Genomic DNA, 14,677 nt, shown 5'->3' with positions numbered 1-14,677 from the left:
GAATGTTTGTTGGAGTCTGCATGCATGAGGTCCCTCTGTTCATCTGCATCACTTCTTAGTATGAACATTAATCAAAATGCTGAAAGGAGAGTCCAATGAAGTCCAACAGTTTCAAGGATGGAATTAGATATTAGAGAACTTTCAGCTCAGACTGCAAGCTGACAAGCTTATCTATTAGCTACTCATTGTTTTTAGCACAATTGGTTTTGCAAACAGGCTCCCAGCACTGCCTCCTCCTCCACGAGTGAGAGATTTCCCTGTAGCTGTGTACAGAACTTCAAGTCTCTTCACTGCTGCAGCTGAAGTGGTGGTGAAAATGGCTCCAAACCACCAGGTGCAAGTTTCGCTTGTAGCACCCTTAAGCAAGCCCTTCCAAACCAATGATAAGCTATTTTCCATTTAGCTAATTAAATCTATTTTGCTGCAGAAAGAAATGCATGCCTTCACTGACTTTTACAGATTTTCTTCTTCCTTAGAGCCACGGCCAACTGCTGTGCTAGCAGACTGCAGGAAAGCTGATGAAACTGTTTGGAAGCAGTAAATGATACGTCTGTCAACAGCATGAATCTGTGCAGCTCCACAGGAATCAGGTTAGCTACAGGTCTGCCCACGTCTCATTAGTGAATGTATTTCCCAGCCCTAGCAGTGCTACTGAGTCTTGTTCCTTGGAGACATTTAGCCTGGTATATACTAACTACTCAAAATGACATAAATTCATGATGGCTCTGTTGGCACTGAGGGTATGTTTATTCTGGCTGATTCAGACGTTGTCCAAGCATTGTCCTTACCCACACAGAAAACCCTTTCCTCTGAGTCAGCAGAACAGTGAGGATATGGGTTCCAGTTCAAATTTTACATTTGCAGATACCTGCAAGGAACTCGGCTCTTAGCATACAGGCAAGCAAAGAAAACCACCAGCCCCTTTCCACAGCTCCAGCTGGAAGGTGCTTTCTGCTCTTCTCTTTCCTCTCCCCATCTGGCACCACCTGCCAAGTTCAGTGTTTAAATACCAAATGTTCACTGTTTCTGCAGTGCACAGAAGGCAGAGGAATGAGACAGGTGAAGCTTTGTGGTGTACAAGATGAATTCCTTGATTAGGCTCATTAAAAACCTCTTACTGTCAGACACCTCCAGAACTGCCTATGTTAAGAATCAGGAAGCCCATTCTAATTTATTAACACAGAGCATTACTCCCATTTCACTGCCAAAGGCAGCAGCTCTGGGACAGGTGACAGACTGAAATCCTAAATACAGACACCGCAGTGCAGTTTCAGTATTCAATACCATGGGATCTCTCCTCCCCACTCAGTGCAGCACCTCTACAGTCACATGAGTCAGGTCAGCCCCATAAATGCTCAGTGCTAGCCAAAGCTAAGGCTGCAGTGAACTTACACCCTAGGAAGAGTTGATGGATGATTGAAGGAAAGGTTATCCTGACTAGGGCCTCAGGGCTTCCACTCATTTGGGCAGCAAGAAAGTGTCAATAAAGAACTTGAGTATCTGTTCCTCAAATACATCAGTGAGAGTGCACTGCTGTTGGTATGACTGACTTGAGATCAGATGGAACTGTATTAGATAAAGTTGTAGGGGCTTCATGTGGTAGTATTACAGCAGGCTGAGAGACTACCAAAATGTTCATTTTAAAAAGTATCTTTCCTCTATGGTTTTCGCTGTTCCTCTGAGACAACCTTCTTCCCACTGGCTGGAAAGGAAGGGTGGAGCTGCTGTAAAACCACAAGTTAGAAGAAAATATACATATATAAAAGCCCATTCTTAACTCTCTCAAAACTTATCTGGGTTGAGTTATACCTGGGTTGAATAAAGCCTGCTACTCAGGATAAGTGCCCAAGTTGAGGCTTCTCCTTCAGAGCACCTGGGCTGAAGCAACGTACTGCTGCCTCAGCAGACATCTAGTCTGACCCTGGATACTTCTTTCCTTTGCACTTCACTTTGAAACAGCCTTCAAAGAAGACAGCTGGCACAACATGGGGCAGGATGCTGTGCCAACTATCTACAGTATAGTATTTCAGCTTATCACCAGTTCCTTTGAAATACCAACCTCAAAATAAAACACTTCATCAAAATGTGGATTGTTGGTCTTCTTTTTAACTTTCGTCTTTTTGGCTTCCGATCTGAATAAAGAAAAAAAAAAAAAGTATAAGAAAACATCAGCAGAAGCAGTCTTAGAACAGAGGCACTGAGGAACAAATGGTCACTCATTTGGTAAAACTGGCATGCCATGTGGCTCCAGCACAGCAAGGCATACAAATACACATATGTTTAAGAGAGCATTCACTGCAGCCTATTCCTCTCAAGTGGCAGTAATCACAGTTTGCTACCCTTTCTTAAACTAAGCCCTTGAACTTGTCGATGTTCTTACTTTCTTGATCCAGCAGCATCTTGTATATGAACAAAATGACTGGCAAGAATGGAGCTTTGAACAGCACTATTTGAAGTGAGAGGCAGCTCAAGAATTTCTCATACCCTAAGAGCACAGGAGTCAGGAGGACTGATGCAGATATTTTATAATCTTAGCCTGAGGAATCAATGAATGCCTTTCAGTGGTGTGAAACAATCGAAAAAACATTTTCTCACAAGAATGAAGAAGTTTTTTCAAAGGAACAGTAGAGCACTGAAGGTCTTCAGGCTTCTTTTTAAAGCCTCACTTTTTATACACTTAAAAAGACAGATTTTAATTGGTATATGCCACTCTCTTCCCTGCAGCCACAACAGCCCCTAGTAAATGGCTTGTTGTTGAATTACAGTGAGCAGTGCTGAGCAAAAGTCTCTAATTTCTACTGCTCTGTAGGAACAACGCAGGGCAGACCTCCCTCAAACCACTGAGGAATAGGCCTGACAAAGTTAAACACTGCTCATTTGTCTCTGGGCAGCATCATCCACCTGTATCTGCATTTCAGAATACAGACATTTAACTGCTTGGTAATAGGCTAAAGCCAGCCAATGCATTCCACATCAGCCAGCCAACAGCTGTTTGATGATTACCAAATACTACAGACCTATGCTTAATTTGTTCTAGTTAACTATAAGTGAGAAACTATTGTCCTGTGTCACATCTTCCCCTAAAGCTCTCTAGCAACAACAAGGCACAGATAAAACAGACACAGATGGAGAGCTGCAACAACCAAGTGAAAAACTGACCTACTAATAATTTCATTCCAGAATCTGTCCCTCATTTCTCGGGCAGCAAAGCAGCTTAGGTAGCTTGCAACTGTTTTTATTAACTGAATGTATACATATACAGTGGGCAAGCAAAGCTGGGCTAAATTTCTATTGCCACTACACGTTTCCAGTGTGATTTGAAAGGTCCAGCCCACAAGCATACAGTGCTTTCCCAGAACCAGCTCCAGCTGAGAGATCTGTTGGCTCTGTAAGCACAAACTACGGAATAAATAACAGAGCATTTGTTGATATTTTTATGCTTGGCACTGCATAAAATACAGTAACAAAAGCAGCTTTCCATCTCTTAGACAGGGAGGCAATAAAAAAGCCGGAGAAAAGAATGATACACAGATTAAAAATACCTCACTGTTCCTATGAGGAGATGAGAGATAAGAGACTAATCGCCTGCAGGACATGGGGCTGATTGCCTATCCCATCTCATCAGTCACACTTGCCAATCAACCTCTTTACTGATAAGCCCATCAGGGAGGGGACTGGGAAGCAGGATGTAGAACGGGAGACGATTAAGGCAGGCACAATTATTGGGCAATTAAAGCACTGGATAGGAATAAGCTGCATGCTGCTTGCTGAAGATAGGAGACAAGCCTTCTCTCCCCAACACAAAATGAAAGAAAAACAGATAGAACAAGATGGAGCTGTGCTCCTTATTTTAAAGGGAAGTATGTTATCAGCTGTCATACACTATCCAGACTGGGCAGGGGAGGGGGAGCAGATGATGAGAGGCAAGTTTGGCCATTCAAGGATACAAGAGTTAGTCAAGAGATCCCCATACAGTTTCAGTTCTTAACACTCGGTGCCATCCTAAAGAAACTATATGCTTAAAGAGTCTGCATGTAAGGTATTTGTCAAGAATGTATCTCATTTACACTGATTTTAATGAATTATTGTAAAAGGTTCTATGTATGCCTATGCTACAAAATTCAATTATTGGAGTTCAGAGGAGAGCTATGATTTTTTTTTTTTTGTAATGTCACAGACATAAAAGGTGACTCTCCACATAAACAGAAACAAAATTGCGACATCCAACAGCATGAGAAATTCTAGAAAAGAACAGGAAAATTTAATCTAGTATTTAAACTGAGTATTATTATGCAGAATCTAAAATTTTATCCATGCTATTATACCCATACATATCAAATTACAGGATTGAGCTACCCACTGTTTTTTACATATACCTTAGTTTGCCACACCCTGAAAGCATAAAAGACCCTAATTATTCACATACAAATGCACACATTCTCCAAGATGCTGATGTATTCAGCTTTCTCTTCTGTCCTTGCCCAAAATTAGGCAACAAATTTGTTAAAGAAAAATGGCCTCCAACCGTGAGGTGAGAAGTTGCACAAATTAAACCTAACCACAAATTACATACTCCAAGATATTCAAATTATTCAGGGATTATTCAGACCTTTACATAAAACAAAACTGAAGTAGACCTCAAATTACTTTCTTGAATATACCTAAGTAGTTCATACACAGACAGATAAATATTTAATTTCACTGCTGTCTAAATATTCTGTTGACCTGAGAAAAGAGGTTTCTAGACAAAGGAAACAGAAAATATCCTTATGAAATTGAAGTCTCTGGATGAGCAGTACTTGCCTGGAAGGTCCTGCTAAGGTAACAGTGGCATAGGGATCACATTGCCCATTCACAATGGGAAGGCCTTGGCATTCTAAAACTCTGTAAAAAGAATAAAAGAAAAATGCAGAAAAACAGATCAATAAAATAGGAAGAGACTGGAATGAAAATAAAAGCAATGTATCTTTATCCTGCTCCACTTTCATAATATCTTTTACTAGAGAATTGAAATGTAGCCAAGCACAAGCCTCTACTTTGTAACTAAAACTTGAGAATGCATTCTGGTCTTAAATAATAACTTTAACATGGATAAAATTAAAGCTAAATTGCAGAGAAACCTTAACTTGAAGGGCTTTTACTGTTCAAGAAGCACAGCTTAAGGTTCATGAAATAAAGAGTCTGCTAACAAGATGGGAACTGTCAACACTTGAAAAGTCTCTAACAATTTATTCACCAGACAGTAATAACCAGCATTTATTTTTGTAACAAAGGATTAAGAAGAAAAAATCACACATGCATATCCCTGCAGTAGTCAAATAACTTATTGGAACCATAACCTGAAACAAGTTCTGCTTTAAGCAGGGGAAGTAGCACCACTCTTGCAGAGTGAAATACCCGGCATGCTTATGGGTGCTATAAAATCAGCAAAACAGTAAGATGCATTTTACTGCTTTCAATGACAGCAACTTTGATTAAAAAATAATGATAATAATAATCAGTAGACAAAATTCAATAACAGTGTTCCACAATTTTATCCCCAAAGGAAATATTTTGTAACATATGGTACGGACTTCATAGGCAGCTTAACCACTAAACTTTTACTTATTCCACATAAAGGGATGACTACTGTGATGGATTCAATACAGACACCTACTTTTACCAGGGGAAGTTCTGCTCTAATCCAATCTAGATAAGTTCAGACACCAAGTACAAAAAGCCAGGAGATCACTCGAAGGTGCCACACACAGGCAGAAGAAGTAGTATGTTATATTTCCAGTTGGATTCCCTGACCTAGGATAAAGGCTAAATAATTGGCTTAATACAAACAGCCCCCAAGTATTCCAATTTGAAAGGAAAATGCTACTTTTTAAATTCCATGAAGGTAAGCATAAATAGAAAGAACCTTTACAGGGAACTCCACACTACAGCCTTCAGGCAGAGTAGTAGTAAGAAGTACAGGTGGAAAACCTGTAAGTACAGGCAGAAAGTCTTTAAGAAGAGTCAAGTCCAACTGGATTTTTCTTGTGAGTGCAGAAGAGGTCACTTCTTTGCCAGTACTCTTTATCCTAACAAAACTATATTCACAGAGAAACACTGTAAGCATGCCTGCTGGTCATTCTTCTGAATGGCTTGAACACATTCATACAGAAGAACAGCACACTATGTGTCAGCATCAAAACCCAGTCCCCTTCCACTGCTTCCTTAAGGCAGCCTTTAAGTTCCTTGAAATGAAACATTAGCTCAGTGGTTTTCTAGCAGTCAGCCAATTTTCTGCTGCTCATGAATGGTTTCCAAGCCAGCTCTCATCCATACAGGAAGGGTTATTTGAAAGTTACACAATGAAAGCATGTTCAGAGACAGAATTATTCCTGCAGTCCTTTCAGAATATGTGGACAACAGAAAAAGATCCCAGGCAGAGTGATCTAAACCTGAGGACACTACACAATAAAATCAGAGATGTGTCTGAATGCTGGAAAGAGACAACACAGTAACACTGAGAACTGACACCTTGAATCAGGTGTGCTCTAAAAAGCTAAGCAGAAAACAGAACGACTCCTGATTTCGTGCGCTCTCCATGTTTGTATGACTCACCTCAGAAGACAGAAGTTACCCATTCATGAACAGCTCATAAAATCATGAATGATGTGATGAACGTTTCCTCACAAAACAAGAATTAGGAGGCAAACAATGAAATGAGCAGGCAGCAGGTTTAAAATAAACAAAAGGAAGTTCTTTTTCCACACAATGCATAATGAGATTGTGAAACATATTGTCACAGGATGTCACAGAGGCCAAAAGAACACAGGGCTTCAAAGTGAGATTACACAGATAATGAACTGCAGGTTTGAAGGGAGCTATGGAAGCATAATGGTCCAAAAGCCTCCTCCTGCTCAGGAATGCCCGAACTGTTGATCAAGAAGTGTGTAACACTGGGACAACCACACCATATTTGAAGCATTGTTCAGCAGCAAATATTAGAAACAGCTCGAGGTTAGACCAGAGATGTGTTTAAAACAGTTGAGGAGTGTTTTGTGTTCTTTGGGAAAAAAAGAAAAAAAGAAAAAACACCAAAAAACCCCCCAAAAAACAGAAACCAAACCAACCAAATAAATTAGAACACACTGATATTCTCTTAAAGTCATAATGACTTAGAGTAAGATGTTTCTCTGCGTGCAGTGGGAATAAGAAAAGCAACCTTGAAAGAAACAAAGGGTGGAAAAACAGGAAACAGACACTGACATGAATGGTATTCAAAGCCTTTCAGGTAATTTTTAAAGAGTTATTGTTTAAGGATGTTGGAGAAAGCAGGCAAAAAACTCAAGACAGGGCACTGAGGAAGGAAAGCCATGTCTGGAGAAAGGTTCATTCGGTTCTCGTGTCTCACTAAGCATTGTGAGGAATGGCGGTATAAGTCAGCAAAACACAAACATGCTCTTATTAGTTGTAAGAAACTAGTAGTTGTAATTCTAGACCTGCTTTCGTTATGGCCATTTTCTTCAGTCGTGGGAAAGTTGTTAGGTAAATTAACATTCCTTCTCTCCCAGTCTGTTACCAAAATTCTTACTTTAATGAATAAAATGGAAAAGAGCTAGAACAAAACAACAGCTACTCGGAGACAAAATAAAACAGAACCCCAATTCTCTCACACTGGTATCATATTATTAATGTTAATATCTGGATTATGAGGGGAAAAAAAGTATAATACTTTCTCTGCTAAAGCGGTGGATAGACTAGGAAGCAGTGAAAAAAGACAGTAAAAATGATTAGAGCTCCTGCTCAAATTATCTGCAGAATTAATTTAATATAAATATACCAAGATAATGAAGAAAGTCTAGGCAGTCAAGCTTATTCACAAATTACAAGTTGACTCATAAGCCCCCAGAGCGAAAATGTCTGGTGGCTGCTAGACCCTTTTCGGTCCAACTGGTAGTTTCTGCTCATTAGTTGTCTACAGGCCAGCTGGGATATGGTTAGCAATCCCTTGCAGTTAGCATGGGGTTGGGCTGGGCCAAGGTTACTGGTAGGTCATATGGGAAAACTCTTAACACAGCTGCCTGCTATATTTTACTTGTGGTTTATAAAATTAACAGGTTTCAAGGAACAAGAGATTTCAGTTTTCAATGTGGTTCATGACCAAACCTTCACAAGACTAAATATGCTTTGGAAAATTCCCAGAGGGTTAAAGAAAACCTCAAACCCAAACACATCGTGAGCACGTCCCCTTGCCTTTGAATTGTGTGATTACAAAAGTCAAGAGAGAGGCAGGGGTAGAAGTTTTTGAGAAAAGAGAAGATTTTTCATCGAAGACTAAGCAGCTCACAGCTGAAGGCTCAGGCATTCCTGCCTCTGGGCTGCCAACCAAGAGCTGTAGGCAGTAGACTCTGAGAGCCTCTAAAACGATCACACCTCAAGATCAGGCATAATACAGGCAAGCAACATCAGAGCTGTCCAAGTCTGTGGGAGTTCCACACCCCTTTCTTGGAATCACAAAAATTATTTGGAAATTATAGGTTTTCTAATTAGTCAGGGATGCACATGTGTCATCAGCATCTTTGGGAGCCAGGATGTGCAAAAGCAGACATGGACAAGAATGAGAAGGGATACAGCTGCACTTACAGCTTTCCAGATCAAACCGCTTCCCCAGGAAATGGCACCCCAAGGTACTTGCAGAGCACCCAGTCAGCTCAGCTCTTCCCGCAGCTTCAACACAGGGACACTACAGCATTCCCATTCCCCTATCTCATGTCAGACTGTTTTCTCTCTGTGATTCCTCAACAGAAAATACACTTTTTCTACACAATCTATCAGTGAACATAATCCATGTGTCATAACTGTTTTCACAGATGCACTCCCCCCTCCTTGCTTGCTCTAGTGACCTAGTCACTACTTGATTACTCAGTGCTTTGTGCAGCAAGTCTGACTAGACTGAGAATTATCAACTTAGAAGACGACTTTGTGGCGGATTTGTCATGACTGTGATCCAAAGAATGCATCTTTGGCTTACGGTTAGGTATTTACAAGGTAAGGGATATTCCAAAGTTCAGCGTATGTGACTTATTTTCTTAGTTCTCTCTAGATTTCTTTTTTTTTTTTTTTTTTTTTTTTTTTTTGTACAGACCACAAGATCATCTTGCAACATATAAAACACTCTGGTGTACAAACATGTCACATTCAGTTCATTTTTGAATGTCTTTTTTCTTTCAGTGCAGACTTGCATGATGACTTTGAAGTTATCACTGTATCACAGGCTTCCAAGCATACCTTGGCCAATCTCATAGCTGTGCTGGTATATGGATGCTGCTCTTAGGCCTGTGAATCACCTTTCTTCTTGCACTGCAAGCAGGAAATGATCCTATGCCTCCTCCTTACTCCCTTGATCTGCATGAGACCAAGACCTTGCTAAGCCAGTCATATTCATGTGCTTTAAAGTGGCTTTACCTGGCTGCTTCTGCCTCCACAACTACTATGCACAAAGATACAACATCTAGTTCAGGAATTCCCTGAATCATAAATTTCTGGAGGCCAGAAGAGTGCATCACAGCATGACTGCACTTGTAATTCTTTATCAGACATACTCAGAGCTTCCTGGGTTTTTTGTCTGACCAACCATTCTATCTTGAACTGTTTGCTTCTGAATAGTAATCTGTTGGACCTGCATTCAGGACAGAACAAACACACAACACTTTTTACACTATGCTGAGCGGCCTATGGTTGGAAAGGATGGGACAAAGTCCCAAAAGATACAGCAATCCTGAACAAAACACATCATTAATCACTTTTATCATTGTAATTTTTCAAGCCACTTCTGCACTACAGTTCAGTAAATCTCCAGTAAATCTGAAGCCAGAGCCTTTAATGAATCCTCAGCCACACTACTTCACTTACGCATACCCCTCCATTTCTTTTACTGCCTCTTCAGGAAAACCACTCTCCTTTAGGGAGTTTACAAACAATAAAACACACGCCATCCCCTTAACCTCTGAGAGAGTTAATAGGAACTTAACTGGAGCCACTTTTTGCCATTCATGTGACGATTCACTTTGCCACACAGATCTGAGGCACTAAATGAAATCCTGCCCTTTTCAAATATATAGCAAAACTGTACCTGCATTTCACTCATTGTGTATCTGCTTCAAATTAAATGCCATTCTGCCACTCATACATTGGCTCTGTAACATTTTTACATAACATGTTGTATGTTTAAACTCACATCCATTTCAGCTTATCCAGGACACAGAAACAGGCTGTGCAGGCAACTACTTAGGTTTTCCTTTAAAAATACCCTCCAAAGCCTCCAAATCAAAAGCACAATAGAAACCTTGAAACTGACTTTGCAGCATCCTAATGAGCTTTAGGTTTTAACTGGAAAACTCCATACGTGCAGCACTCCTGTCATCTACACATAACTCTTGCTAACACAGGACTGTTAATCGTGACTTCCTTCTGGCAGAGCAGAGGAAGAGGATTTAATTGTTTGGGTTCAAGCAACGATTCATTTCCAAGATATTTACTGGGGACATTTTGAAGCAAAACAGGAACAAATATTCATACAAGGCCAACTAATAATATCTAGAATGCAAGGAAAAAAGTAGTGAGGGCAGCCCCTGTTTCACAAGCTGAAGTGAATAATATTAGAGATACTGCAGAAAAACTACAGGCACTGCAAAAAAATAATTTTATTCAACATAAAGAAGAAGAAATATTGTTGATATACATGTATGGCTCAAATCATGATCACTTCAAATAAACTGCAAAGAAACGTACCACATCAGTGTAAGTCTAAACATTTCTTACTAGTTTAAAATCACACGGACTTTTCTTTGCTATTAATATGGGGGCTGTTCTACAATTTGAGCCATCAAAACTGCTTCCCAATATCAGTTATAGAAAGACTTCTGAAACCATACATTTGCAGAGCACCATCTGCACTCTGTACTAAATAAAGAAAACAGGATAAAAAGTGGGTGTTAGTCCTACTGTTCTCACAGGACGAGGAGTTAATTCATTAGCAGTTCATCCTGTTTATGAGGCAACTACAGAAGAGCTGCAAGTTCCCTAAAAGCCATTTCAGAAACATTTTTCGTTAGGTTAATATATTTAAAAAAATAAAAAATAAAATATCTTCAGTGACAGTGCCCTGAGGGCTTCAGCAAAGACAGAAGCTTGCCAAAATTCTGAATTGCACTGATTTAGTGACTGTTACTGGCACTGACATCAGCATTTCCTCCTGCCTTGTTCTCTGACTTGCAGCCTCAATTATTAACAGGGAGCAAGAGCTGAGCTGTGGGAGAATAAAGAGGAATGGTAAAGAAGGAGGAGGAGAATTTTGTAGCACACACATTTTCAGAGGAGACAGGAGATTCAAACATAAGTTGCAACAAAGCAGTTAGTATGTAAAAATTATAAGGGAAGAGAAGATGCTAACAGGAAAGCATGAATTTGCCTAATGACAGAACTATATTGGTTCTTGTAATGGAAGAAAAAAGAATTCAATTTGATACAGTAAGGCAGGAAGCCAAAGAACAGGTCAATACATCAAGGCAGCTGCAGAAGCATTTGTGTGAAAGCAGCATGGTGAGGAATGTAAAAAGAGGAAAGCACAAAATGATTGCAATTATGACATGCAGCCTTGACAACGATTAGAGCCTCAGCAACAGCTTTAGCTCAGTTGACTGTAGCCTAAGGCAATATGAGATGGAAGAAGTGAGATACTGTCTGCACAGCAGATAAGGAAGAAAAGACCAGACACCAAAACACAGCATGCAAGTCTACATAGCAAGGCAGTTATAGCCTGCTTAATGAAGCTGGCCAATGACACCAAAGTCTCCCATCTCCCTTTCTTTTTCTTGGTAATACCACTTGGCCTCGAGACAATACACTGAGCGCTGTATGGGATATGCAGGGCTTATGGAAAGCAAACTGCAGTGATCTTTGGCTTGAGATGTGCTCAAGTGTAATCTGCATCCAGGAAGGAACTACTTGCACTTGGCATAAACACCTTTCAGGACACTTATGGATGTCCCTGAGTACATGCATGAACACATAAGCAAGCAAAATAAGCTGCATAAGCATGTCCTGATTTTCACATCCACCAGTCATCTGAGGCCACAAACATCTCCAAACATTAGACAGATTGATAATGATACAAAAAGATGGATGACAAAATGAAGAAGCTAGTTTTGGAATGACTGAAATTCATTCAGAGATTAAATGTGATACATGGCAGGGCAAAAGTTACCAAAAATGCAATTCAGGAATCACTCAAAGAAAGAGCTTTTGAGTCTACTGACAGGGATCTGATTATGTGGTAAGTAAGAACTTAAGAGGTGAAAGACAGAAGCCTTACAGAACTTAAGACAGAAGAAAATAAGATCCCTGGAGGAGACAAGGGAAGTATTCAACTAGAAGAAACAAAGAAATGAGCACAACAGAAGGAGCACATCCCTAGCTTACCTACAGGTTTTCTGCCCAATTGTTGAGTATGGATTTCTTCCTAGATGGCAAGTATAGTCAAGTCAAAAAGCTATCCCAGGATGGCCACAGATGGTAACATTACAAGAAATAAAAGATCTGAAATGCTGCTATGCAACCTTAATTGACAGACCTCTGTCTCTCCCAGTTAAGAGAGACTGAAGAGAGGATGTAGGAGAAAAGCACTGAAATTTCATGCCAACAACACCATCTGCCCATGGGGTGCAGTAATCCTACTGGATCAAATCTCTACAGCTCTTAGGCTGACAGTGGGGCGCGAGGGAGAACACAGGAAGCCAAGGGATGGGAATGAGATGACTTCAACAAGGTTACTAATGGAATGAAAGCCCAGCAAGTTTCCTCTCAGTACTATCTAGTCCAAATATAATGTTTTTTCTACTAACTAATCTTTCATGCAGAGTCCTGTATCATTTTTCTACCTAATTAAACGTATGTACTCATAGCAGTGAATACACCTTTCTAAATGAAGAGATCAAATAAACTCACAGGTCAAAACAAATTAAGCAGTAGTTATTCAATCTACATGGAGGCTACAACCTTCTGTATTTGACATGCCTTGGCTCACCTGAGATAGGTACAACTTTTAATACTTTAAAAACATAACTTGAAACAGGTCAGAACAGCTTTTGACTTCATTTATATGAATAATCAGATGATTTGTGATCTTGATTAACAGCACTTATAATTAAAGGGTTTTGATCTTTCTTTCAGATGCAGTACTTGCATTAGGGAGTTGAAATAAAGCTGATTCACCACCTCTACTGAAACCTAACATCAATTAAACTGCCAACCAAGTCCCAAAGCAACGTTGATGCACTGAATTCATTTTGATAAGAGAACTGGACTAAGGTTATGTGATTCATGTCACAGCTCTCATGAAAACGCTCTCTTGTAAGTAGAATTCTAGATATACTACTGATGACTTGATGCTGTCCATATTTACTTAGCTAAAAAACACCCTTACCTTATCCATCCCACTATGATTACAGACAGTCCAGTAACCAAACAGGAGAAAAACAACAAAACCAACACATAACTCATCCTTTATCACACATCTAACCACAAAATCACAGCATTCTATTCTGAAAAACTACTTTTCATTAAAAGATAGAACACATTATAACTCTTAAATTTGGATCAGTATTCAGGTACACCAAGTTTGTGACGGGCAGCCAAAAAACACAGCTGTAGAGTCTTTTCTCATTATCCAAACAGAAAGACAGAACAGGCTTGCTAAGTTCAATTTATCTCACTTTTTCCAGCAAGGCACATAGAGCTATTCATTCCAAGATGCACAAACATCACAACCATCAAAAGTCAAAGTTTGTAATAAAATTTCCCAGGAAATTAACTAAAAAAAAAAAAAAAATATTCCTTGATGTCTCTGATTTGGCAAGAGGAGAGAATAAATAGAATTCATAAACCATTCATGTATAAAACAGCTGTCAAAGAATTTTGACTTAATATGTATGAATTTCTCCCCTGGTCCTTTAAGGCCACTTCATTGTGACACTTGATTATGCTAAAATTACTAAAATTCAAATGCACTGAAAAAGCACACGTAAGGCAAATGCAAAGCACGCTCACTTTAAAAATACACTTAGTGTATTGTCACTTCAGAACTCCTCAGTGAAAATCAAGATACAAATGAGGGTATGGTCAGGTGGGCATTCTGGTATAACCAGATGTAATTAGTAGCCCACATCAGCTTAATAATTCCAATTATTACACAAACAGTTCATACTTGCATTAAGTATCTCCTTGTTCTTGGGAACCGAAAGAAACCATCAGAACTGCACAGCCTGACCTCCTTCATTATGGTGATTAAATCTGCCAACTAGTCAAGTTGTGTGCTGAGCTCATAATATTCCCTGCATCCTCAGAGCACCTTCTTGAGAGAAATCAAGACCGAGCCCAAAGGACTCACAATGATAAAAACATCCTCACAGTGTTCTACAGGAAACCGTTCACTGATTAATGATAATGAACGACAGCAAAAAAGTGCTTTATTACTTGCTTCCCACTAGATTAGCCTTTAGCTTCCAATCATCGGGTGTCACTGTGGTAAGAATAAGTAATCATGCAATCAGAACGTCACTTCTCTGAGTATGATACATACTAAGGTTTCACCACTTTGAGATTTTTCTTGCATAAATCAAACACACTCTCACCCTAAGACACA

The 14,677-nt window shown here is 39.7% G+C and overlaps 1 protein-coding gene across 1 annotated transcript in view; it reads right to left on the bottom strand.

Annotated features, from left to right (window-relative positions):
* The window catches only part of RASA3 (RAS p21 protein activator 3), a 111,238-nt gene that overhangs the window by 25,931 nt on the left and 70,630 nt on the right, over positions 1 to 14,677 (bottom strand). The window contains exons 6-7 of the mRNA XM_015849528.2: positions 4,804 to 4,884; positions 2,060 to 2,132 (exon numbers count right to left, since the gene is read on the bottom strand). Coding sequence (XP_015705014.1) covers positions 2,060 to 2,132; positions 4,804 to 4,884 — 154 coding nt within the window. The remainder of the gene's footprint in view (positions 1 to 2,059; positions 2,133 to 4,803; positions 4,885 to 14,677) is intronic.

This window comes from Coturnix japonica, chromosome 1 (assembly GCF_001577835.2).
Source record: "Coturnix japonica isolate 7356 chromosome 1, Coturnix japonica 2.1, whole genome shotgun sequence".
Lineage (NCBI taxonomy): Eukaryota > Metazoa > Chordata > Aves > Galliformes > Phasianidae > Coturnix > Coturnix japonica.
Note: the sequence above shows the minus strand (reverse complement) of the source record. Positions and strands in the feature narration are given on the sequence as shown.